The sequence below is a fragment of the Diospyros lotus genome, chromosome 2 (genome assembly GCF_014633365.1).
Source record: "Diospyros lotus cultivar Yz01 chromosome 2, ASM1463336v1, whole genome shotgun sequence".
NCBI lineage: Eukaryota > Viridiplantae > Streptophyta > Magnoliopsida > Ericales > Ebenaceae > Diospyros > Diospyros lotus.
This window is the reverse complement of record NC_068339.1, coordinates 9195186-9219622: the sequence shown is the minus strand read 5'-3', so window position 1 is coordinate 9219622 and position 24437 is coordinate 9195186. Positions and strand designations below refer to the sequence as shown.

Below are 24437 nucleotides of genomic sequence, written 5' to 3'. Positions count from 1 at the left end.
TAGGCTATCTCTTTATACGCCATTAAAAGGAATTAATCATGTAAATTGCTCATTATTAACTTAAAAATTATAACGATTAAAATAATAATTTATTTTTGTAGTATAATTTTTTTAAATATATATACACACACGTGTTTATATATAAGTTTAAGACCAAAATAAATTAATCATTTGATATATACAGTTAAGAAATATATGAGATTTAAATTTGATTAGTTGTTGGATTAGCTGAATTTTTATTTTTAAAATATATAAAAAAAAGACCAAAATGACTTATCACCTAATCAGTCAATAAATGAGTGTATTGTTTTGTTTGAACGCAAAAAAAACAAAATTGCTCTTATATTAGTAATTATTATCAAATGAGATCATTATTTTAATTTTTATTAGTATTTTATAGAAATACAATGTTAGCACTTTGGGAGTAAAAGGAGAAATTCCTCACTCGAGCCTTCGTAACTTAGCCTCGAAATTTTTAAGAGAGTTAAATCATGAAACTCAGAGTCAAGATTCAAATACGAGACCAATAACTAGCTATATAGTAATCTACGATTCAAGTTCTCTTTGAGAGCAACTTCGTCTTCACGCTCATCATCTGATAAATTATATAATAGTCCAAGGCCTCTTTAAAAGCAACTTTGGTGTCCATGGTACGACATTAGCACTTAGCAGTAGGCTGTAATGAGAGAGGGAGAGAGATTATACTTTTCATTTTCGTTATAGAACTGAACTGATATAATTACTACTCCGTTCCTTTGGTTCCCTCCAAACACTCCCTTATTCCAAATGCTTACGCCAGAGTGAGCGTTTCCCGCCCCTCCCAATTTTCCCGCTCCGCCGGAACCCTAACCGCCGAAAAATGGGAACGAAGCACCATCAATCCTCCGCTTCCGATCCGATTACTGACCCCAAGAAGCGCCGCCGAGTCGAATTCTCCAAGATCGGTTAGTCTAACCCCATACTTCCTTCACTTTCTCCCCAGTTTTTCCTCTCCCCCTTCTCTGCCTCGGGGATCCCATCTCACTTTTCTGTTGGATTTCAATTTTTTTTTTGTGTACAGATCCAGGAGTTCAAGCAAATGAGTGTATCAAGATTTATATGAGTCTGTTTCTTCTTTCCCTTCTTTTTTTCCTTTTCTGGTATTATTATTCAGTTATTATCTTTTGGTTTCTTTTATGTGTTACAAAATTATGGCTGATAAGATGCGTCCAGGTTTGTTTAGGCTGCGATTCGTTGAACTTACAAGTTAGAGCTGTTGATGCCAGTTTTTAGGTTCTTGTTTGAGTTAGGATCTATCCGCGAGCTCTCTTTTTGGGCTGCTGTCTTGCTTAAAAAGTAAAAGTTATTTGGACACCGAGCTTTTGCTTTAAAAGAAAAATATGAAAGAAATGATTTTTTTTACCACAACTGAGACAGAGGAAGACATAATTTTCAGTTTTTTTTTTTTTTTTCTTGTAATGTATGAGTAGGTGTGTTATTTTAAATTTTGACAGTTACTGATCCTTTTGTTATACTTGTATGAACCAACTATTTTTCTACTATCTTTCCAGATTCTTATGTATTTACCAAAACAACTCCTTTGTGATTGGAAGGTTAAAAACAACTTCTTTGCCAAAAAAGACAAAATAGGTAAGGCTAGTTATGAAAACAAACCCTTTCTTAACCTTTGCAAAGTGGGGAGCTCTGTGCACTAGGAACACCCTTTTTTTGTTTTGCCAAAACAATTTAGTGCCAAAAGAGCTTTAGTGATGAAGAGGATAAGTTTGATGACACCCAACACTCTGTTGTAGTTGGCATTATATTTGAATTGTTTGTTAAGTCTCACCCATTAATCTAGGATTTAGTGCCATCTACAAGGAATGCAGCGTGGTTATTTGGTTTGCTGCTCAGCAGATTAACTTGTGCTTAATTACAAGATCAAGAAGTTTTGTTGTTGTTGAAACAATTGATAACCTAGCCAAAAGGAAGGAGGAGAAGAAGAATTAAGGCTTGTACCTGTTAGGCCAATCTTCATCTTGATTATCACTGTTCTTGGGCAGGTTCAGATAAGCACCATAGGATTTGTTTTCCTTTTGGTACCATCTTTTTTTGGGGTTGACATTTTGCTAGTATTTTCCTGCTATTCTTCTTGTGTGGTTAAGCTAAGAAACTACATTTGCTTGTATTTACTTGGTTCTTTTTCTTATGTTTTAGTTTCTAGCAAGGAGCAAATGGACAATCCAGACAGTTTTTGTTTTCAGCCAGTTGACTTGGATCGGTTTTTTGGAGAGGATGGGAAAATTTATGGTTACCAGGGATTGAAGGTAATGCATTTTTTTCAATAAATTGAAATTACTAGGTTGGTTTCACAATATCAACTATGTGATGGAGTACAACCATATTGATTATCTTTATCTACCGCCATCTCATGAAACTTTTCTATATGAAGATGGTGTTGGAACTTTATCATATCATTTCCTTACTAGAGGGTTATGTCAAGAAAGACATCCGGCGTAAAAATTTTGCCACATTGTTCTTTTGCATAGATTTATATTATCAATGTGACTTTTAGAAGTCAATTGACATTATAAATGCCATGCCACCGGTCCTAATGTTGTTAGGATTAGGTGCAGTTGATGATGCTGATGAAATTTGAAGTACTAGTTAATTAAGAATCCAGAGTTGATTGTTTAGTGCTTTAGAAACTATATCATCCAACATGCAGTCTGCATCCAAGTTTGGTGGTGACTAATGATTTTCTATGTTTGTTTTCCCCCCTGGCCAGTTGCTTTTGCATTTACCTTGTGCATTTGTGTCTTTGGTGCTAGGATGTGAAAGTTGTTTCCTCTATGTACAAGCTCTCTATTAAAAGCAGCCTTCATTCAGAATACTGAATAGTAAACTTTGTTTGCGTTCCAGATCAATCCTGATCTCTTATATGACATCATCATCCATCACACCATTTTTTTCTGCATGGATGGCTTACCTTGCAAGTTATATTTCTTTAGTGTGGACTTACACTTTGTTAGTTTTTATTTTCTTTCATCAAAAAATTATGCAGGTTAACATCTGGATCAGCAGTGTATCATTTCATGTGTATGCTGATGTTTCATTTCAAAGCAAATCTGATGTAAGTATTTAGGCTCATCTTTGGCTTGTTAGCAATGTAGGATGATTCAAATCTTTATTAGCAGAAGCATTTTGTTGCTTTTGATTTAAAGTAAAAATTAAGTGCTTGTTTGGGTTGGCTTCTTTGGAAAGAAAAGTGCTTTTAAAAGCTTAGAAAAACAAACTTGCTAAAAGAACAATTTAGTTGTTTGGTAACCAATCAAAAAAGTCATTTCTTTTTGTCTTCATTAACTTTTTATTTCTTTTCATAGAATGTTTGGGTTTTAGAAGGTCAAATTGATATCATATGAGTTTGTATGATGATAATCATTAAAAAGATATTTCTTGAAAGCTAACTCAAGAAAGGTTTAAAAAAACATTGATTTCCTAACACCTTTGTAATGTAAAGCTGAAAAAAAAGCTTTTCCAAAAAAACATTGATTTCCTAACTAGCTTCCCGATGCTTGTTAATAATTTCTGCCCCTTTTTAACTTTCAGGGAGGCAAAGGGATCACAGATCTGAAGCCTGCTCTTCAGGTGATTCTTTTTTAATCTTATCCTCTTATCTTCCATGTCCATTTACACTTTGTGTGCTGATCATTAAGTTTTATCTTGCAGGATATTTTTGCTGAGAATCTTGTTGAGAAAAAGGACAATTTCCTTCTAACATTTTCAAATGATTGTGATTATGTTAAGTATGATTCAAATTACCTTTACGGCTATCTGACTTCTGTTCCAGTTTTCCATTATGAATATATTGTTTGGGCTTTTTGGGTTACTATACTTTATCTCTTTTTGTTTGGCTTTTCTCACAGATCTACTGTAGCAAAAGGGGAGTTATTGCAGCTAAAAGTCCCCAGTGAACAACAGGATGGTGCTAGAAGTCATGTAAAATCTGAGTGTTCTGATGCAGAGGTGCTTTTATGACACATTTCTATATGCATGCTAAATGATACTTGCCACTCTTTTATTTCATTACTGTTCTGTTCTTTGTACAAGCTGGAAGGCCTTTCCCTTTAGATGCACATGGCTATCACTTTGGAAATTAGTTCCACATTTCACTTGTGTGTTTAATTTTTATTAGAACTGGACTCTATGGAGTATAGCTGTTGTGTATTTAATATTCATTTTCCTCTAATTACTTTAGGATTTAGGGTTTAGGGTTGCACAAACTGTCATGCCACACTTTGTTACCTAGTCTTTTTTGGCTTGCATTCAAAGCCAACAAATGAGACACCACCAAAACAGTTCCCCTGCTATCCATAAAGCACGAACAGTTCCTAGGGGGTTATCGTACTGGTGTCACTAGCATGTCGAACACTTTGACACTCCGACACGCCTTGGACACCTCCTCAAAATTTTTTAAAAGGATACATGAGTGTCCCCTATGCAAACACTTTGAAGACTAAAAACTAAGGGTTTTTTTTTTTTTTTTAACTCTTTGGTTTTACGTCTTGGTAATTGCATGATTTTTCTATTTTGATTGCTTGACTATTCAGTTTTCATACCCTTCATGCTTCTATTATCTAGCTCTTTAAAAATTGACTGGATTGTGAAGGACAAAAATGACTAGACTGTGAGTTGATTGCTAATTAGATGAGAGTTATTACTTTAGAATTTAGTCCTATGAATTTTAAATGCATATTTGTTTGGAATGTAGTTTTGAATCTTTTGATTCTTTATTATGCTTTAAAAACATAAAAATTTATTTTATTAACTAACATATCTCGACCGTGTCATGTCCCACTTTTTTGAAAGATGTCGTGTCCTCTTGTTCTAGTGTCCGTGTCCATGCTTCATAGCCTGCCACACTTGAAAAGAATTTGTGGGGGCTTCCTCATAAATGCAATCAAAGGGATTTTCTTCCCATCCCTTCTTCAAGAAGAACAACAATCACAAGCCTAGTGTTGGCTATTTCACTTCCCCAAGAAAAGGGGGGTAAAAAAAGGAATGCAAAACCTTCACTATTTCACTTACAAAGGCAGAATGCAGCAACTAGATTTGAGAAACTTGTTCATAGTGACTAATATTATTTGTTTTCTTTGAATGTCATTTGTGGGCACTATGTCCATATGATATGATGTGTCCTGACTTAGTATTCTATGTCCAAAGGGCCAGGTTTTTCGGGTTGTAGGTACCATGCCTGTTGGGCAACTCTATAGTCGATTGGTGCCTCTTGCTCTTCTCTTAGTGGATGGTGAGTGTGTATCTGTTTTGACTAATAAAACTTGTTATCATTTTGTGGTCCAGTTTCTAAGCCTCATTATTGAATCAGGTAGCAGTCCTATTGATATTACAGATGAAAGATGGGAAATTCTTATCATGGTTCAGAAGGAAGATAATCAACTTCGGTTGCTTGGTTTTGCTGCTTATTACCGTTTTTACAGATACCCTGATAGTTTCCGCTTGCGGCTTAGTCAGGTTAATTCTCCTTTAAACGATTACTTGTTATACTGCACTTTACAGCACCTGGCCTTAGTATCTCCAAAATGCAGACTCTGTTTTTTCTGATTTTGTTTGCCATGTGCATTACCCGGATTATCTATAGTGCTTGATAACATTTTTGTTTGTGTTAGATTCTTGTATTGCCTCCTTACCAGCATAAAGGTTATGGCTCTAGACTTCTAGAGGTGCTCTACAATGTTGCAATTTGTGAAGATGCTTATGACTTGTCAATTGAAGAACCATTGGACTCCTTTCAACACATGCGAATCTGTATTGATGTCCAACGCCTGCTTGTTTTTAGCCCAATAGAAGGAGCTGTTAATTCAGTAGTTTTGCGTTTGAAGCAAGAAAATCTCTTAAAGAAAAGCGAAACTTGTTATTTTGGGCCACCTCCGAGCTTAATTGAAGATGTCAGGAAAAGTTTGAAAATTAACAAGAAACAATTCCTACAGTGTTGGGAGGTGCTAATCTATATTGGCCTTGATCCTGTAGACAAGCAGATGGAGTCATTCAGGGCCATTGTTTCAGGTCGTATTCGGGCTGATGTCCTAGGGAAAGACTCGGCAGATGCTGGGAAGAGGGTGGTTGACGTACCGACAGATTATGATCGGGAAATGTCATTTGTGATGTTCAGGTCACAACATGGTGAAGCTAGCGTTGGAATGGATGAAAATCAACCTAATCAAGAGGAGCAGCTGAAGCCAATAGTTGATGAGAGGATCAAAATGGTCGAGTCCATTGCACAAAAGGTATCTCCAAAACAGAAATGAAGCTTGCAAGCCTCTGCTGCCTTTTATGGGCTCCTGAAACTGTAATATGAAATTAATTGGGTTAGATTGTGCCAAGGCTTGTCTGTAAACTGAGCTATTCCTGCGTTTTGAAAATGAGCTGAATATGGACTTATCTGAGTTAGGCAGAAATTCAAATTCCCGTGTTCTTTATGAAGCTTTTCGTCTGGATACTATTAATTGGGGAAAAGCAAAGCCACCTGCGCTTTGAAAATATCATCTTGTGTATTTGCATTCGTAGCAGAATGATGAGCCCTTGAATATCAGTATGTTATTGTTATGAACGTTGGTTCAGTTAAAGGCAAAAGAACAATGTGCTGGTTAGTGCTGTAATATTCGCTGGTGGCATTTTGGTCGTTTTAGAGCTATCACTTGCTTGGTTGCTTCGCATAATTTTTCGTTTTTGAGGTTAATATGTGATCTTTTTTTTTTTTTTTTTTTGTAATAATTTTTTATTTTTAGGATAAATAAGTAAAAACGTACCAAATTTTGACTTTTTAACTTCCATTGCATTATAAAATTAATAAGCTCTTACTTTTATTTTATCACGTGATTAAAACAAAATTATTAATATTATTTAATTTAATAGATTCACGTCATTATTGAATATAGCTAACAAAAAAATTATTTTGTTTTGAAGAGTTTAAAAAAAAAGTGTAATGATATATGTGCAGTTTTATATAACTGAATAATTATATTTTTATATATAATATTTATAATATATAATATAAGAGTAGAAGTGTAAAATGTATTGTGATTTCACTTAGCATTCCATTTAATTTGTAAGAGAATGGACATCTTCTATTATTTTTAAGTGTTTAACATATTTTATTTTACGTTTTGAATCCCAGTTTCATTCTTTTAGACTTTGATTCTTCTAATTCTAGCAAATTACCAAACCAAACGTAATCTGAAAATGTTCATTTTATTCCATCAATACGTTAATTCCCTCCAAATTTAGGTGGAATTTTAATTCCATTCCATCAAAAGTAGTTTTAATTATTTTTTCTCTTTCATATTTTTGGAAAGTTACAAAAAGGAAATTAAGTTATTTAAATCATAATTTAATTAAATTAAAAATAAAAGTTAATTTTTGGTAAATGAATGTACATGCTTTAGTTTAATCCATTTCATACATAAATTTTGTTGAGATCAATTGAAAAATCAACTAACAATTTTAGTCAATTTTACACAAATAAAACTAAGATAAATTGTTCTTAAACTTCTTCTTATGATTTGGGTCATTTGCACAGACCCTTTATAATTTAAAAAATATTTTTAAAGGTCTTTGTAGTTAGTCTTTTTTTTAATTGAATTATAAACAATATTAATTAAATCTTTATTAAATTAAAAAGGCTAAAATTTGTAAATAATAAGAAGAAGAAGAAGGAAGGAAGGAGAAGAGGAACCCATCACCAATCACCAAATGTAGCGGTTGTTGGTGAAGGACGAGGTTGGAACTTGGAGGGATACGTGTCCTTATGAAGGAAGATGGCAATGGGCTCAATTGCAATGCAAATGCCTCCCCTCCTTTCTATGTCCCACGTAAGTCAGGGCCCAAAACACTGGCTGCGGCCCATGGGCTCAACTTCATGACCATCGCCATGGAATTAGGGTTTTATATTGATCTCTGCATCATGCGTTGCTGCTTTGCCTCCTCTCGCTTCCGTCTCCAAACCTTGAGGTCCGCGCTCTCTCTCTCTCTCTCCCATCTCTCTCTCAGGAAAGCTGTTCAAACAATATATTTGTGCTGTTCACCGATGAAAGTTGTAGCGGAACAAGTTCTGTAATTTGAAGCCATTCTGGGGCAAAAATGAACTGAATTTGTTTGGTTGTTTGTGTGATATTGCAGGTATTTTACCGAGGAGTGGTAGAAGGAGAGAAAGAGAGCGAGAATGGTGGAGAAGACGAAGGGAAGAAAGGAAGAGGTGGTCACTAGGGAGTACACCATCAACCTCCACAAGCGTTTGCACGGATGGTATTGTAACAAACCGATCTCTCTTCTCCTTTACACTATATATATTTGTATATATATTATCATACACGCTTGTGCAGCCCTCTGTCTCCTATGTGTTTCTCTTGTTTGTGTTCGATTGAAACGACGCCAAATTCTTGATGGTTCTGTCTGTAACCCTTTATGAAGGTTTTGCTTGCTATTTGAACTTTCGGTTCTTGTTACTTTGGAATCAAAGGCTTGGTAGTGGGGAACATTGATGGACCTATTAAGGTTTACTTTAATGGGTTGAATCATCGAATATTATTTAGCACAAGAAAAGAGTGGCTTGGGTAATTTCTCGTAGCATCACAATGCTCGCATTGATCCTAAATCAGGAATTAACAGCAAAGAATATATACGTCCTGTCTTACTCTAATTAATGGAATGTGGGCTAGAATACCTTGGGCATGTCCCAATTCATTGGTCTTTGCCTTATCTTAGTTTGGTTGAATAATTACCCTATGTTTGGAACTAAAATTTCCGCAAGTAAAAGATAAAGAAAAAAAAAATTCTCAAGCACATATAAAAAATTTCATCATCTTTTCCTTTTCCTTTTTCTTTCCATTGAAAGGTTCTTGTTCTAGATATAGCCTTAATGTATGCTGATTCCTGTTGGAATATTATACTCCGTTTCTTCTTTGTGCAATATTGGATGGAATTGTAGTTCATATTATACTCTGTGTCTTCTTTGTGCAAATTGTTTTGAGGTTTCTCGGCCTGGGTTTTTTGGATTGATTTAGCTGTCTGAATAGGAGCTCTCGATTTTTAACTGCATGTTGTGATTGAGCAGAAGGCCTGTTATTTATCCCAAATTTGTGGATATTTCGTCCCTGACTTGTATTATGGTACAATTAGTTGTAGAGCTCCCCCCCCCCCCCAAAAAAAAAAGAGAGAAGGGAAAAAAGTTGACTCATAATGTGTGATGCACAGTTGGTGCATCAAAATCGTAATGTCATTGCATTAATCTTTGTCAGCCTGGGTGTTTCCATATGGGGGTGAGATATGATTGCCGTAACCACAAAGAAGTTGGTTCTCCTGTCTTAGCCTCTAAAGATCCCTCCTTACTCTTTAGATTTTATTGGCTTTGGGCATGAGTACATGTGCTAATCACGAATTAATAAATAATGTTTCAGAGCCTGGGCATTAGTGCTGGGCCCATGTTTATATATATTTGCCCGTTGCGTTAAACATATCATTGCTCATTGCTTGAGAATTTGAGCGACAACAATAGAGCTCTTGCATTAAGCACATTGCTTTAGAAAAACCTCCATGTTGCTTGATAGTTGTGCTTTAAAATATCCATATTCTATCTGTACTGCATTTTGGACTTGTTTGGTGGGCTATTTATGCACATTTACTAGAGCAAAATTTTATGTTCAATCTGTATTGCCTTCTGCACATTCATATTGGGCATGCTGATAATCTTAGAGAAGAACATAAAAGAGACTATCATCTCTGAATTCTGCCATCTCAATTTAAGCTTTTTCTGAATTTGTTATTTTATTCAACAGCACTTTCAAGAAGAAGGCTCCAAAAGCCATAAAAGAGATCAGGAAATTTGCACAGAAAGCCATGGGGACCAAAGATGTGAGAGTGGACGTGAAGCTCAACAAGTATGTCTGGAGCAGGGGGATTCGAAGCGTCCCAAGGCGAGTTAGAGTTCGTGTTGCACGCAAGAGGAATGATGATGAAGATGCAAAGGAGGAGCTCTACTCTCTTGTCACCGTTGCTGAAATCCCAGCAGAAGGCCTGAAGGGGCTGGGTACCAAGGTTATCGAAGAAGATGATTGATTTGTTAATGGCAGCCCTCATGTAGTAACCATAGATGAGATTTTGAGTAGTGTTCTGTGTTACTGGGACTAGTTCAGTTTTTTTTCCTTATGTTTGGTCCATTACTGCTTAGAGCAGCATACGCTGGCTGTTAACAATTGCAGAGACACAATTCTGTTGAAGTTTTACTTTGTTATGACTTCTTCCGGCCTTCCATGGAAAACCGTTGTCTGTTTTATTTATTACTGGTTGAGTTTTAAAGAAAATACAAACCATTTTATAGGCTTTAGATGAGCCATTAAAGGCGTACTACTTTGGCTCCCTGGAATAGGGTTTCTTCCAAAGTATAAAATGAAGTACTTAAGCGTACATCAGGTGGCTCTGCAAGCAATGTAGAGAAGAACCATTATGGAGCAAGCTCTTTTAACAGAGAAAATAGCTATTTTTCAAACTGGTTGTGGTGACTGCAGAAGGCATCTTGCAACTTCCTGTTCAGATTGATTACTCATCTTGGGTGGATGGATTCTTGGCTGTATCTTTAAGCCAAAATGCCCCTTCCATTAATAAAAGTTCCATTTGCTTGAGCAGTTTGTTCACCACCAGCGGGCAGAGCGCAAAGTGTACTGGTTCAAAACTAGAAGCGGTGTCATCAACTTAAAAGGGCAATCATAATGCATTATACAGAGCAACTGGTATTTGTTATTCTATGAAGAAGTTATCCGAAGGCAATCATGTGTTGAAGTGTGCACAAATCCTAAATACATATCAGGTGAGGGATATACACGATAGTATATAAACGACAGATGACAACACATAATTTGTATATACGATTGCATCCTAATGCACAAGGCCATCCGATGCTAAGGAAGAAGGATCATTTTATCATAGCCTTGTTCTTGCTGCAGAAAAGAATTGCTCCAGGACTTAAAACCTGTCACCTTCCAACCACAAAGGCATAGCTAGAAGAAAGTGCCTGCCCGCTATTCCTGACGCAAGGAAGGAATAGAATAAGGGCAGTACCTACTATAGCGAAAAAATGATTGCCATCCGATTCTTTTATTGCGGGTCCCCATACTATAAAATAGCAGTATGGAGCCATCGTCGAGTATAGTATAGCTGTTGGCACGTCCGGGCTAATAGGGGTCACCACTCCCCGTCCCGAACAGGGAAATGCCAACGTTGCTAAGGAAAACAGGCAGGTCTACCTGTTCAAGGTGCTTACAATCTCAGATTTACCATTCTGATTGGTAATGTATTTCCCACTTTCATCAGGTAAAACAAGTTCTTTGTTTCTTCAACAGGAACTATGGTTACAACCAAAAATGTTCCCAGTTAAAAGAAACAGGGCAAAAAAAAAATACATCAACCAAACAAACAACAAAGCATTTACTTAAGCTACATAGCAGCAACGAGCAACAATAACCAAAAACAAGTGCCTGTCCTCAAAAACAACCAATTGATGAGAATAGAAGTTACTTTCACTTGAAAAACAGCAAGAGGCTTCCCAATGGTGCACTGCTCGATCAGATGGCAATAATCAACCCTTTGATTTTCAGGACTACATTTGTGAGTATCAATTTCCATCAACCCTGCCCGCTCTAGCAAGTGATTCTATCCAGTTCTGCCTTTTTCGGACACTTGGTAACTTTTAGCTGGCTTTATAGGCATACATGTATCCTCGAAGTTTTCTTACTTCTTCAGATGACTCATTCAGTAGATGGTCTACATATAAGCAGATTCCAGCTCCACTGCAATTTCAAAGTATGAAATGACTTTACAGGCAAATGAGGTAAGTCTTAAATAAATGGGTAAATTTCATGTGCCACCCCTGAGGTTTGCTTAAATGTACCATCCCTATGTTTTTAAAAATGATACAGACCTCCCTTGACTGTAACATACTCGAAGAATTGACCATTTTGCCCCTATATTTAAATTACTTCTCCTTTTCTCTCTCATCTTTCTCTCTCCCCTCCCCTCCCCTTAATCTCTCTCTCATCTCCAGTAAACCTTATGGTCCGACGCAGGTCATCAATCGTCATTGGGCCAATTAGTATTGTCTCCTCCCCTCCCTCATTTTTTTCTCTCCTCTCCTTTCCTTGTCCAATTTGAAATCTAGGCGAAACCCATAATGTACTGAACCCATAGACAAACCTAGATCTAGGGTTCATCATCGAAGACGAACCCATAAGAACTTGAAGACAAACCCCAGATCTAGGTTCATCTTCGAAGGAGAGAAAGACAGAGAGAGAGGCCTAAACAAAAAGAATGAGAGGAAGATGAATAAAGAGAAAGACCATCAATGAAAAATGGGTTTCATCTTCGAAGATCATTGCCATCGCCATTATCTTCTTCCTTCTCATTCCAATCAGCATTGGTGATGGGGTTGCAAAACCCCTCTGCAACACCAGAGAGAGAGAGAGATAAATATAAGGGTATTTTGGGCATTTACAAAAAATTAACGGCAATATTTAGACAACGGCATGGGGTAATGAAAGCCAAGGGAGTCCTGTGCCACTTTTAAAAACACTGGGATAGTCAGTTCAATTTAGGCAAACCTTAGGGTGGCTTGTGAAATTTATCCTAAATAAATAAATGAAGCAGTTCAACACCAAGGGACATACCTAAGAGGCCCAAGCGGTAGCCAAACAACATCCCACCTGAATCTTGGCAATCTACACAAAGAAAAGTCAGATAAGCAATGCACCGGGTGCCACAATTGTTAAGATGTACTGAAACATAATTAAAATATCAATTTTTTTTTTTTATTTTAAGTACTTGTTATCATGTTGAGACCCTAAACATATCTCCAGTTGCATTTGTAGTCATGGATTACCTCAGCATGTAATAGAGCCAGAATAATGCCACGAAAAGGCTACCCAAGCAGGAATACCAAAGCCATCTTCTATGATTACTACAATTGAATAGTAGTCCAGCAATTGCTACGGAACAAACTAAAACAGCCGCCCAATCTGTCAAATGACTGCTATGAGTGAAACTTCTGACAGGAGTTGCAACAATGGTATTGAGATAGCAACCAAAATCTAAAAATTTACCATTACAGGAAATTGACACAACTACAAGAACAATACATTTTAAAAGTACATGGTATCCCATCTTCACAATTCAATTCCTCACTAAACAATTAAGACAGTCAATCTTGTCATCGTCATTGTGTTAACACTCAGGATGATATATATGGCCAGGTTGGTAAAATAAGTACCAAAAACTTTAATTTTGTTGAAAGTTGTCACATATATTATCCATGCAACTTTCTTGACAGATATTATACATGTAACCATGTCAGAGGTTAAGAAGACTCGCTCAGCCAGTAAAGGAGAGTCATTTTAGAAGGATTAGAAAGTGTCAGCCAAAGTGATACATAGGCTCACTTCATAGGTATCCCACTCACAGGGCATTAATCCAATTGGTCAATATATAAACGAATAGACGCCTATATATTCAACATTAAGATATTATTGCCTTCAAATTAATTGATTAAATGAAAGATACAGCCAGTAACCTGTTAACCTATGCCTTTTGACATTCAGATGGAACTAAATTCCTTCAAACTAGCTGATCAGAGGAAATGCCTTTCTCCATATATGCGCGCGCACACACATATTAAGTTAAATGTCCTTCAAAATACTGAGAAATTACTTCTTAAAAACATTTTTATCTATTTCACAAGATATATAGGGAAAAAAGAGTCCATAACAAGTATTTTGTGAAAATCTAATGTCATAACTTCATTATCTAGGAGGAAACAGATGGAGAAGAAACTTAGCAAGTATGAAAAGTGAAGAAACAAACCTGCAGATATAATGATCCATGAGTCAACCTCGCCCATGAAGTAAGCATGATACCGCTGTTCAGCAGAAAGGAAATGAACACATAGCGTTACTAACAGTAGCTTTTTGGCTAAAGGTGCAATTTCAGCACAATTCATGTAGCTTAGAAACCGAGCCCAAATAAGCCTTGTTTCGAAGAGATCCTTCAACTACTTTATACCAAGAAGCATCAGCACCAAACACTTGTTTGACACTTCCAAATATGCCAGACACTTGCCCAAACATGTTTGGTTAATTTCTTTTTCTTTTTCTTTTTTTTTTGGTACAAGCATACACTCTACAAACCGTCGGAGACACCTTTGTCCATTGTGGAATGCAGCATGTCCACCATTTGAATAAATTAGAACCACCTTGTAATTCTAAAATTATAAGTGAAAAAATCAATTATGAACTCAAAATAATGTCAATTTATATCTATTGCTCCTCTCTCACGTAAGGTTTTGAACTTTGAGAATCTTAAATTCCAAAAGCTTGAAGAAAGGGTTCTTATCATATATACCGAGAGTTTTTATTAATTTTCTATTATGGAGAATGTGAGTCATTTTTATCCACATGTATAAAATAATGTAATTTGTTATTTGATGTGCCTCTAATTGTTGTGTACAAGGCATGTCACATCTTGTCATATAATGTATCTGTATTTTTGTTCTTTATGACCAAGTTTAAAAACTAATCTAACAACTCGTGCATAAGGTAGTTGTTCATAATTATAAGAAGAAGCGTTACTCCTGTTACTGCATATTTCAGTTTCTTGACAAAGCAAGTTCACATATCTAGATAAATAAAATAAATTAGCACTTCACACACAGTTTAGTAACAGTCAAAAATTCTTTTACTTTGTGATTTTGACTTCCCAATTCCCCCCCAGTTTGGTTCCCATAGTTGGATTGGTTCCCATAGTTGGACCTTTACATACAAGCAAGTGACTAGTGTGATGTGACACTCAAAATGTAATTCATCCCTATTTGCTAAAAAAAGAAATAAAAGTACATATGGCACTAAAAACAAAGATTATTTAGAGGTGGAAGAGTAACCACAGTACCAGTTCCCAGGGAGACGAAGCTTGTTGATAAATTGAGTAGATGAGAAACATAGCATAGCAAAAGAGAATGGCTGCAAACACTCTCTACAAGAATCAACCCAATAACAAATGAATAAGTTACTATGACAAAAAAAAATTTGGAAACGAAGACTGCAATAGTCTAGTAATAGCACGTATACATCGGTATACATACCCTCCACAAGAGAGACTGTTGAGCTTGACTCTTTTCAAGTGATCGGACCAACTCCTCTTGTTCTGTGTAATCAAATCAGCAAACTAAGAAACCGCCAATAAAGCAGCAAATAGAGAACCCTAACTTAGCATCTGACGATTATATTTACCGTACAATTGCGGTTGTGTTTATATATCTATATATATACAACCGTGGAATAATTGAGAGAGAGAGAGAGAGAGAGAGACCAAGGGTTTCCATGGGCTGGAAATCGTCACGAGTAGGAAGAGAGAAGTCGTCATCTTCTTCTCCGTTTCCAGATTTCTTCCATTTCCTGGCTAGCTTCCTCATCGCTTTCTTCTCTCTGTGCTTGCTGAAAATCCCTGGTTAGTTTATACTTTATAGGCTTCTTTTCTTTGAATATCATACAACGAAAACGACGCCGTAAACCCCCCTCCACGAGAAATTATCCCACTTCCCCAAGAATGATTTGCTTTTTATCTTTTGATAATTTCATACTAAAAGATATCTTTTAATTAAAGAAAAATGCACTTGTACTCATTGTTTCACACTTTGGGCTATGATAAAGAAGCTCAAATAATAACAGAGAATTTCTACTGGCAGCCCGTAATTTTATTCTTCACAGTCCATAACGCATCAAATTCTATACTTATTTTAAAATTTCTATTTTACCCCCACATCCTATAATCATTTTCTTCTCCAACCGCCAGCCTCCACCTCGCCTCTCTCTTTCTCTCCCCCACACATACAAAACACATACATATATAATACACACATATGTTGCTGGGTCAGCCATGGCAACCGACCCCCCCTCCACACACAAACACATACATATATATACATACATACACATATGTGGCCACCATGGTCGACCCAGCTACTGGGTCGGCCGCCGCCCCCCCCATCTCCCCATACACACACACTCTCCCTTACCCTCCACACACGCACAAAAACTATGGCCGCGGCCATGGCATCAATCGGGGAACGATGGGTTCCCCGACTGTTGGCAGTTGGGGAAACCTGGGTTCCCCAACTACCAGCAATTGGGGGCCTTTTTTTATTTTTTATTTTTATTAATTTTTTATTATAATAAAATAAAATTAAAAAATAATACAAATAAATAAATTTTAAATATCTACATTTTAAGTAATTATAATTTAGGTAATTTTAAATCATCTTATTGAATTTTGAATACTTAAAAAAAATTAAAATTAGTTAATTTATCTTATTAAATTACTTAAAGATACATATATCTAAAAATCCTACCATCATTTAAAATATTTTTTTTAAATATATGTATCTTTACCTAATTCAATAAGACAAATTAATTAATTTTAATTTTTTTGAGTATAAAAAATTCAACACCTAAGATGAATTTTAGAGAGGTTAAATTTTTTATTAAAAAAATTAAAATTAATTAATTTATCTTATTGAATTAGATAAAGATACATACGTATATTTTGAAAATTTTTATTTTAAATGATGATAAGATTTTTAGATATGTGTATAATTTAATAAGATAAATGACCTAATTTTAAATTTTTTTAAGTATTAAAAATTCAATACTTAATTACAATAATTTAAAATTTAAAATTAGTTAAATTATAATTACTTAAAATACAGATATTTAAAATTCATTTATTTGAATTATTTTTTAATTTTATTTTATTATAATAAAAATAAAAAATAAAAAAAGCCCCAGATTGCCAATAGTCAGGGAACCTATCGTTTCCCGACTCGGACCAGTCGGGGAATGACGGGTTCCTCAACTGCTGCCATGGCCGCGGCCATGATTTTTGTGTGTGTGGGGGGGGGAGGGGGAGGAGGCCATGGTGGCCGCATTTGTGTGTGTGTGTATATATATATATATATGTATGTGTTTGTGTGTGTGAGAGAGAGAGAGTTTAGAGGGGGATGGCGACCGACCCAGCAGCATTTGTGCGTGTGGGGGGTGGGGGGAGGGGAAGAGAGAGATGAGGCAAAGAAAGTGACTGCTGTGGGATGTGGGAGGAGTAAAATAGAAATTTTAAAATTTGTGTGAAATTTGATGCGCTACGGGATGTGAAGAGTAAAATTACGGGTTGCCAATAGAATTTCCCATAATAAAAATACCATTGCTCAATTTGCAAAAGCCCTTATTCTTCCTTTCTCTCCTCCCTCCCCTCTTTCACCCAGCAACGCCATGGTCGCTTGCTCTTTCCTCTCTTCTCTTTTTTCATGATTGCTTATAGCAACTGTCTATAACGATAATCACACGCAAAAGACGAGGCAACGAAGGGACAACAGCGTCAATTAGTTGCTAGAGACAACTATGGGAAGGGAGGAGAGAGAAAAAAAACAGGTAGCTATGGATCGTCCGATGAGAAAAATAAATTTACAAAGATGCAAAGAGTATTTTTATTATTTTTACATATATATATAACCTTTTTTGTGGCTCAAGCAATATAAGTAGCATGGTTCTTAATTAAATCACTTAGCAGGCATATATCATTATTAATACTCGATTGTATTTAATTTAAATTATTTAATTAAATTTCTTTTTAATAAACTCTCGCAAGTTTATATGGTAAAAATAGTTTTCCCAAATTTCATTTAGAACAGACCGTTCTTTTGCAACTGATAAATTAAGAATAAACTGAAAAAACAAACTATATAAGCGATTCTCCCTTAATCTTCACGAAGTGAGAAATCACTAAGCTTAAGGAAACACCAAAAAACAAACAAACAAACAAACTGATTGCACAAACACCCAGATCCGGTTGTAACTAACTATGCAATTAAATGTTGACATAGAGCAACTCAATGCAAGGCTGATCCAAGTCACATCTGGCCTAAAAGGTTGCCAAGAGAAAAAAGAAAAAAACAAAAATACTTCTCATATTGATCATAACTACAGCAAGCAGAAGGCAGAGGCAGCTGAAATGAACCGTCTTTCATTACTGAGGCATTGCCATTTCCCACCAAGTAGGATCACATACTAGCCATTCCATAAGAGGAAAACAAAACAATTTGCTGTCGTAGTTTCTCAAGCAAAAATAATAGTGAACAATATTAATAGGGTTAGGGTATAAAATTAAAAGCTATTGGTACTGTAAAATCTTCGCCTCCTTTTATATCCAAGGATAAATTACAAATCTGCTCTTCCAGGGTATCTGGGGAACGGAATCACATCTCTAATGTTCTCCAGTCCAGTCGCAAAGAGGATCATCCGTTCAAAGCCTAAGCCAAACCCGCTATGTTTAACAGTGCCATAGCGACGTAGGTCCAGGTACCACTCGTATGGCTCCAGAGGTAGCCCCATCTCCAGTATCCTGTATGGAAGGGGGGGAAAAAATCCTAATTTAACATTTCTCACTGGCTAATGAGTCATTAGTTGTTGGATTGCCAACTTGAAGACCAAGTCAATGCAAACCAATTATCAATCCAAGGAATCTTCAATATAGTAAACAAACTGGATCACAAGGATGGTACGGAATTTAGGCTGCATTTGTTTTGATGTAAATATTTGTTTGAAAATAATTTTCATGTAAAGTTTTCCATATTTTTGGTGCTTGGCTAAGCTTTACAAAATATACAGATGCTGTACCACTATTTGAAACTTGATTTAATATGCATGTATCACAATCCATGTAATTCAAACAATGAATAAAAAATGGAAAGCAAAACCATCAGCTTGCTGTTCTGGAGCTTGGAGAGCTGTTGTGGAGCAACGCAGGAACTGATACCATCTTTCAACATAAATTCCTATAACCACCTGCTGTGTCTGTCTTGCAGGACACTGGATTGGGTTCTTAAAACAACTTGTGGGAAGTTAAAATAGTAAGTTACTTTTACGCTTTTTCATAAAATATTTTTTAGGAAAACATTTTATTAAATTTTATCTAACCAAAATCAAAAATTGAAGGAAAATATTCTTTGTGAAAAATACTTTTCATTAAAACAGACAAATCCATAATAGTGAAATATACATCCTTTAGTATAATAATGAAAACCAAAATCAACAGTCAAAAGTGTTTCCTACCTTTCCTTAATGACCTCGTAACGCTCTTCTCTTTGGCTTCCTCCAATTAGCTCTCCCACCTGAAAACAAATCCAAATGGATTTCATCTTAGGCAAAAACAACAGCAAATCATATTGCTACACACTCTAAAATGTTTCTCCCGCATGCATAGGCAACAAGGAAAAAAAAATTATATCAACGTGTACATTTGAATGAATTCCACTCTGCACCAAGAAAGCATACACAGAGAAAGATTGTACCTTTGGTACAAGCACATCCATAGCAGCAACAGTTTTCTTGTCATCATTGACCTTCATATAGAATGCTTTGATCCCTTTTGGGTAATTATACACAATAACAGGCGATTTAAATTTCACTTCCGTCAAATATCTATATGATTAGAAGAATCGTGAATGAATACCCTTACTGGCAATCATGCATAAGAGAAGATTTTTAAAATTTAACTTCCATCAATTATCTACATGACAAGATAGATCCCGATATTAAGTATAGACATAAATTTCAGGAACAAACACACTTTACCTTTCATGTTCAGATGCTAAATCAATTCCCCATTCCACGTTATTCTCAAATTGCCTCTCTTTTGATACTTCCTCAAGAATTGCAACTGCTTCAGTGTAAGAGATGCGAATAAAGTCCGTAGAAGCAACCATTCTTAGACGATCAATTGCAGTTTTATCAAAGTTCTTAACCATAAATTCCATATCATCAAGGCAGTTGTCAAGTAGCCATTGACACAGGAATCTCACGTAAGCCTCCGCACACTTCATATCATCCTATTAAAAAATAAATATGTTGGCAAATTCAGAGACATTTAAGAAAACCACAAAGTTTAAAGCCTCAGTGAGCAAGCTTCCTTATTGCCCTACCATTTTTCAAATTTCAATTGGTCTTTCTCATTTTACTAAGTAATTCAACAAATATAATCTTGTTTACAAACTTATCCAACCACCTGGTCTAGTTGATATAAGTTAGTATTGAACAAAGACAAAGTGAAACAAGAAATTCACTAGCCTAAAAAGGGATTGGATTGTTTAATACTTCTTCCTTTTGATGCTGCAGTTATTTTGCCAACGGGCAAGTAAAAAAATATTATTAAGGTTCTCTATATTTGAGAAAGTCTAAAAGATATATTATTTGTTCTTACTTCACTGGAAAATATTTTTGGAAAAGTTTATCAGCAATCAACTGCTAAAACTTGGATGTACCAAAATCTACCTGCATTAATTAGTATATAAACTTGTTAACCAAATCGAGAAACTCATTTCTATGTGAGACAACCAAGCTTTTCCCTTTTTTTTATGTGATATTTAACATAGCTTAATACTGATTACTTTAATCTGCTGAAACACTTTGCCATATCATAATGAACATAAAATTTCAGCATTCAATATACCTTTAAATCTGCAAATGCTATTTCAGGCTCCACCATCCAGAACTCTGCCAGATGCCTTGAGGTATGTGAGTGTTCAGCTCGAAAAGTTGGCCCAAACGTGTACACACTACTAAGGCAACATGCAAAAGTTTCAACTTGAAGTTGCCCAGAAACAGTCAGAAATGCTTGTCGGGCAAAGAAATCTTGGGAATAATCAATCTTTCCATCCTTCTGGGGAATGCCAGGTTTGAGCTTAGATCTCTCTTCCAGCTTTGAACAATCCTCTTTGACTTTTGTTAGTTCAGCAACTGCAGCACTAATTTCCTCCTTACTTGCCTTGGCTGATTTTAGTTGGGCAACAGCCTCCCCTTTCTCCATGGCAAGAAGCTTAGCAGCTTCGATGTCAGCTTCAGATGGAGGAGGGTTTTTAATCAACTCTTTCTCCAACTTTTCTGCATCACTTATCAAGGTTGTGACTTGAAACATTTCACCTGCTCCTTCACAGTCACTCGTGGTGATAATTGGAGTATGAACATAAAGAAACCCATGTTTCTGGAAGAATGTATGGGTAGCATAAGCCAGAGCATTGCGGATGCGAGCAATTGCTGAAATCTGAACCAACACACAATAAACACCTAGTATTCATGCTCAATTTGTAAATCATATATGCAATAACTCATTCCAAATTCCCAATAAACTAAGCATTAAAAGAAACCAACTTGATAAGAAGGAAAATGTAACATCTTGACTCACAAATATAACTTCCAGTTATAAATTTCAACAGGCCTTCTCTCTTAAATTACAACAATCATACTTCTTAACCCTTAATTCGTTTCTCTTCCTCTCTCAAGCTGCACAAGTTACCAAAATTTAGCATAGTTCCATTGCTCATCAGATCCAATTATCTATTACTGACTATTTGTTAATTCCAGCTTTATTAAATCAATGTTAAGATAAGCCTATAATATACCAAGAGTTGAATTCGAACTATCCTGAAGAGAGATCAACCAAATTGAATTTAAATTTCTAATCTTAACATCGATTTAATAAAGCTGGAATTAACAAATAGTCAGTAATGGATAATTGGATCTGACGAGAAATATAATTATATTATAGGTTTACCTTTATCCCTTGGGTTTACCAGCTCTACAACTCTCTCTATAAATAACTCTGACAACCATATAATATCATTCAAAACAACACAAATCATTATTTTGAGTTCCGTGTTCCTTCTAACAATGAACAAAACGAAAATCATACGGATCTAATTGAATCCATACCGTGTTGGTTCGGGGACGAAGATGAACGTAGTCCCGGAGAAACTCTAACGTTAGCCTGGTCTTCGGCAATGGATACTTAGCTGGATCCACAGTCCCGACATCTAGAACCTTCTGGACCCTCAGCTCGATCCTCTGCTTCGTGCCTTCGGGAGGCACCTTGAGCTCGCCCTCCACGTGCACGCAAGTACCGGTGGACACCAGCTGGCCAAGCGGCGCCACGGCGGCGTCGACGATGACCTGGAGATTGGCCGGGCACGAGCCGTCATTGAGCTCCAGGAACGCGAACGAGCCCTTCCCTTGCTCACGGCCGGTCTTCACCCAGCCGCCGACGCGGACCGTCCGGCCGGCCAGGCCGGCGCCGCCGTCGGGGCGCCCGATAATGCTCTTGATCAGGACCCGCTTCGAGAACTCCGCCTCTTCGAGCTCGCCGTTTTGGGCCATTTTTTCTCCGCAAGAAAATCCAGCGGCGTTTGGTTGCGCGCGCGCGCGCGCCGTGTGGTTTGGGAAGTCAAAAAGACCGTATGGAAGTATTGTCCCTACTCTCTAGGTCCAGATAAACCCTAGCGGGCTATTTTAATGGCAGAACGGGTGGGTTGGATTGCGTGGATTCTCCGGCGGATTGATTCGGGTCGAATCCGATGTGTACGGCGATTCCATTTTCCTCTAATGGAGGCTCTCCACGTGTTAGGCATAGGGGCATAGTTTGTCAATTGACGTCATTGGTGTTGGCAACGTATTCAATATTTACGTTTCCATTTCAAAAATATATTCAAATTTTGGATTAACTCCATATATCTAACTAATATTTATTATAATTTTACTATTCGTATCATTTTTAATTTATTATGTTTTTGGTATTCAGATTTATTTTAAGTTGTAGATTTTTGTAGAGAGTAATTCTTTACAAATAGTTAAATATATCCTTAAAATATATTTTTTTTATTTTGTGCCCATCATATTGAGATAAGAGATAACAAATACATTTGATCTCCAAATGAAATATATTTATTATTATTTTTAAATATAAATATTTTTATTAATTAACAATAAATTTAATTTATTCTTGAATATATTATTAACTAATAGAAATATTTTAAATTTAAAAATATTACTCCTTTTCACGTGTCTTAAAGACACATGAGAAATCCTTTTTTTTTTAATATTGCGAGGATTAGATATAAAATGTCAATCATAAAAATTAATTTTATAATATTTTAAATATATATATTATTATTATATAGACAACAATTTATAAACTGTTTAAATTATGATTGAAACAAGACAAAACTACATGAATGTAATATTTAATTTTATTTATGTTTCTTTTATTATTTTGTTGGATCCGAAGGCATCTAAGTATTAATTCTATTACTATATCACCATTGACACTAGTGGTCGTGATTATAAGAAAAGAAACCACTAGTGATTGTCAAATTGTATTACTAAAGGTGTATTTGATTGTATTATTTAGAATTTAATTTTAAATAATATTGTCTAGAAAACAAAAACTATCTCACTCCCTTGAAAAATGAATTCTATGGAAACAAGTTTTAAATGGTTGTACCATATATATTTTTTCATGAAAAAATTAAGAGTGTTTGATTGTTTTCCATAAAAAATGTGTAATAATTATATATTTTTCATAAAAAATATGTACAATCAAACACACTTTAAGATTATTATTACAATTAACGTTGATTCATGAGCAGAGCTAGGCAACACGAAGGAACAAGGCTATGGTTGGAGGTGTAATGCCCCATTTTCCTACAACGAGCGTTAACTCGAGATTTCGGGAATAATTTTTTTTTTTTTTTTTCAACATCAAACACACAACATAAGTCTCTCAATACATATACCTTCATCATAATCATTTCTCGTCAATCCCGATAGTACCTTCTTAGCATATCAAAATTTAATAATAAATAAACTAAGACAGGCATTAACAATCGCATCAGCGGAAGTAAGATTGAAACCTCAATGATATATAACCGACAATTCCTTTACAATAACCAAATCGATGTTTCACATGAAAATATCAAAATATTACATAACCTCTGAACATCGTAATCATGGACAAAACCTACGAAAACTAAACATAGTCGCTACATCTCGATGATATTATTTCCCTTGGCGCCACTGCTTTCACCTGGAACATTTTTGAATATTCCAGGGACATAGTCCAAATTAGATGCTGAATCATCTAAGTGAGAGTTCAAGAACGTTTTCATGCAGATATGAAAAATCATATACAAAATCGATAAATCCCGACATGCACCAGCCTAAGAGAATTCCACATAGCACTTAACCCTAACCGAGGAAAATGCAATCTCTCTAAAGGCGACACAATCACTTCGGCCCATTGGCATAACAATCCTGCTTAAGAGGGACAACCTCGACATATAAACCCGGGAATCACCCAATTGTCATTGTAGGCTTTACGCTCAAACTCAAAAGCATTCCAAAACCCAACGCAACCCTAGCCCCAAGAGTGTCACATTAGCACTAGCCTCGGAATCGACGTCACCTCGACATTAATGCTATTGCTCAAAGGAACCTGTGGTGGTGTCCACTCGCAGCCCCGCCACTTGAGCC

At 35.9% G+C, this 24437-nt stretch overlaps 4 protein-coding genes across 6 annotated transcripts; 2 read left to right on the top strand and 2 right to left on the bottom strand.

Moving 5' to 3' along the window:
• The first annotated feature begins 669 nt into the window (after nucleotides 1–669).
• On the top strand, nucleotides 670–6676 carry LOC127795883 (histone acetyltransferase type B catalytic subunit). 2 transcript variants are annotated; one of them, XM_052327846.1, is made up of 10 exons: nucleotides 670–944; nucleotides 1061–1102; nucleotides 2194–2303; nucleotides 3041–3109; nucleotides 3586–3624; nucleotides 3706–3782; nucleotides 3903–4002; nucleotides 5206–5284; nucleotides 5363–5508; nucleotides 5664–6676. In XM_052327846.1, exons 1-10 carry the CDS (start codon nucleotides 860–862, stop codon nucleotides 6300–6302), a joined length of 1386 nt encoding a protein of 461 aa, XP_052183806.1. In that variant the 5' UTR covers nucleotides 670–859; the 3' UTR covers nucleotides 6303–6676. The 2 variants fall into 2 exon arrangements, with proteins under 2 accessions (XP_052183806.1, XP_052183805.1); XM_052327845.1 differs by having other exon boundaries at nucleotides 5200–5284.
• Nucleotides 6677–7869: 1193 nt separating this feature from the next.
• Nucleotides 7870–10287, top strand: LOC127795530 (60S ribosomal protein L31). Its single transcript, XM_052327279.1, has 3 exons — nucleotides 7870–8004; nucleotides 8173–8298; nucleotides 9828–10287. The coding sequence occupies exons 2-3, from the start codon at nucleotides 8216–8218 to the stop codon at nucleotides 10105–10107; spliced, it is 363 nt and encodes a 120-aa protein (XP_052183239.1). The 5' UTR covers nucleotides 7870–8004; nucleotides 8173–8215; the 3' UTR covers nucleotides 10108–10287.
• Nucleotides 10288–11048: 761 nt separating this feature from the next.
• LOC127795529 (uncharacterized) lies at nucleotides 11049–15530 on the bottom strand. Of its 2 annotated transcripts, XR_008021827.1 has the most exons (8): nucleotides 15397–15526; nucleotides 15170–15231; nucleotides 14977–15060; nucleotides 13897–13951; nucleotides 12920–13055; nucleotides 12708–12758; nucleotides 12381–12482; nucleotides 11049–11834 (listed from the first exon to the last, which is right to left on the bottom strand). XR_008021827.1 is itself a non-coding variant. In XM_052327278.1 (7 exons), exons 1-7 carry the CDS (start codon nucleotides 15497–15499, stop codon nucleotides 11735–11737), a joined length of 591 nt encoding a protein of 196 aa, XP_052183238.1. In that variant the 5' UTR covers nucleotides 15500–15530; the 3' UTR covers nucleotides 11049–11734. The 2 variants fall into 2 exon arrangements, 1 of the variants encoding a protein (XP_052183238.1); XM_052327278.1 differs by lacking the exon at nucleotides 12381–12482 and having other exon boundaries at nucleotides 15397–15530.
• A 2556-nt stretch (nucleotides 15531–18086) lies between these two features.
• Nucleotides 18087–22400, bottom strand: LOC127795823 (asparagine--tRNA ligase, cytoplasmic 1-like). The gene is made up of 6 exons (XM_052327736.1): nucleotides 21846–22400; nucleotides 20587–21177; nucleotides 19713–19966; nucleotides 19430–19559; nucleotides 19191–19249; nucleotides 18087–18480 (listed from the first exon to the last, which is right to left on the bottom strand). Exons 1-6 carry the CDS (start codon nucleotides 22284–22286, stop codon nucleotides 18297–18299), a joined length of 1659 nt encoding a protein of 552 aa, XP_052183696.1. The 5' UTR covers nucleotides 22287–22400; the 3' UTR covers nucleotides 18087–18296.
• Nucleotides 22401–24437: the final 2037 nt, after the last annotated feature.

Bases quoted from the DNA above. Each gene is read 5' to 3' on its own strand.
- LOC127795883 (XM_052327845.1), top strand. From the start codon at position 860: ATGGGAACGAAGCACCATCAATCCTCCGCTTCCGATCCGATTACTGAC. The intron at 3,110-3,585 runs GTAAGTATTTAG...TTTAACTTTCAG, and splicing joins CATTTCAAAGCAAATCTGAT to GGAGGCAAAGGGATCACAGA. The intron at 3,783-3,902 runs GTATGATTCAAA...CTTTTCTCACAG, and splicing joins AATGATTGTGATTATGTTAA to ATCTACTGTAGCAAAAGGGG.
- LOC127795530 (XM_052327279.1), top strand. From the start codon at position 8,216: ATGGTGGAGAAGACGAAGGGAAGAAAGGAAGAGGTGGTCACTAGGGAG. The intron at 8,299-9,827 runs GTATTGTAACAA...TTTATTCAACAG, and splicing joins CACAAGCGTTTGCACGGATG to CACTTTCAAGAAGAAGGCTC.
- LOC127795529 (XM_052327278.1), bottom strand. From the start codon at position 15,499: ATGAGGAAGCTAGCCAGGAAATGGAAGAAATCTGGAAACGGAGAAGAA. The intron at 15,232-15,396 runs GTCTCTCTCTCT...TTGATTACACAG, and splicing joins CCAGCCCATGGAAACCCTTG to AACAAGAGGAGTTGGTCCGA. The intron at 13,056-13,896 runs GTTTGTTTCTTC...GTCATTTGACAG, and splicing joins ATGGATCATTATATCTGCAG to ATTGGGCGGCTGTTTTAGTT.
- LOC127795823 (XM_052327736.1), bottom strand. From the start codon at position 22,286: ATGGCCCAAAACGGCGAGCTCGAAGAGGCGGAGTTCTCGAAGCGGGTC. The intron at 19,250-19,429 runs GTACAATCTTTC...ATTTGTTTTCAG, and splicing joins TGGATGTGCTTGTACCAAAG to GTGGGAGAGCTAATTGGAGG. The intron at 18,481-19,190 runs GTAGGAAACACT...CCTTCCATACAG, and splicing joins TACGAGGTCATTAAGGAAAG to GATACTGGAGATGGGGCTAC.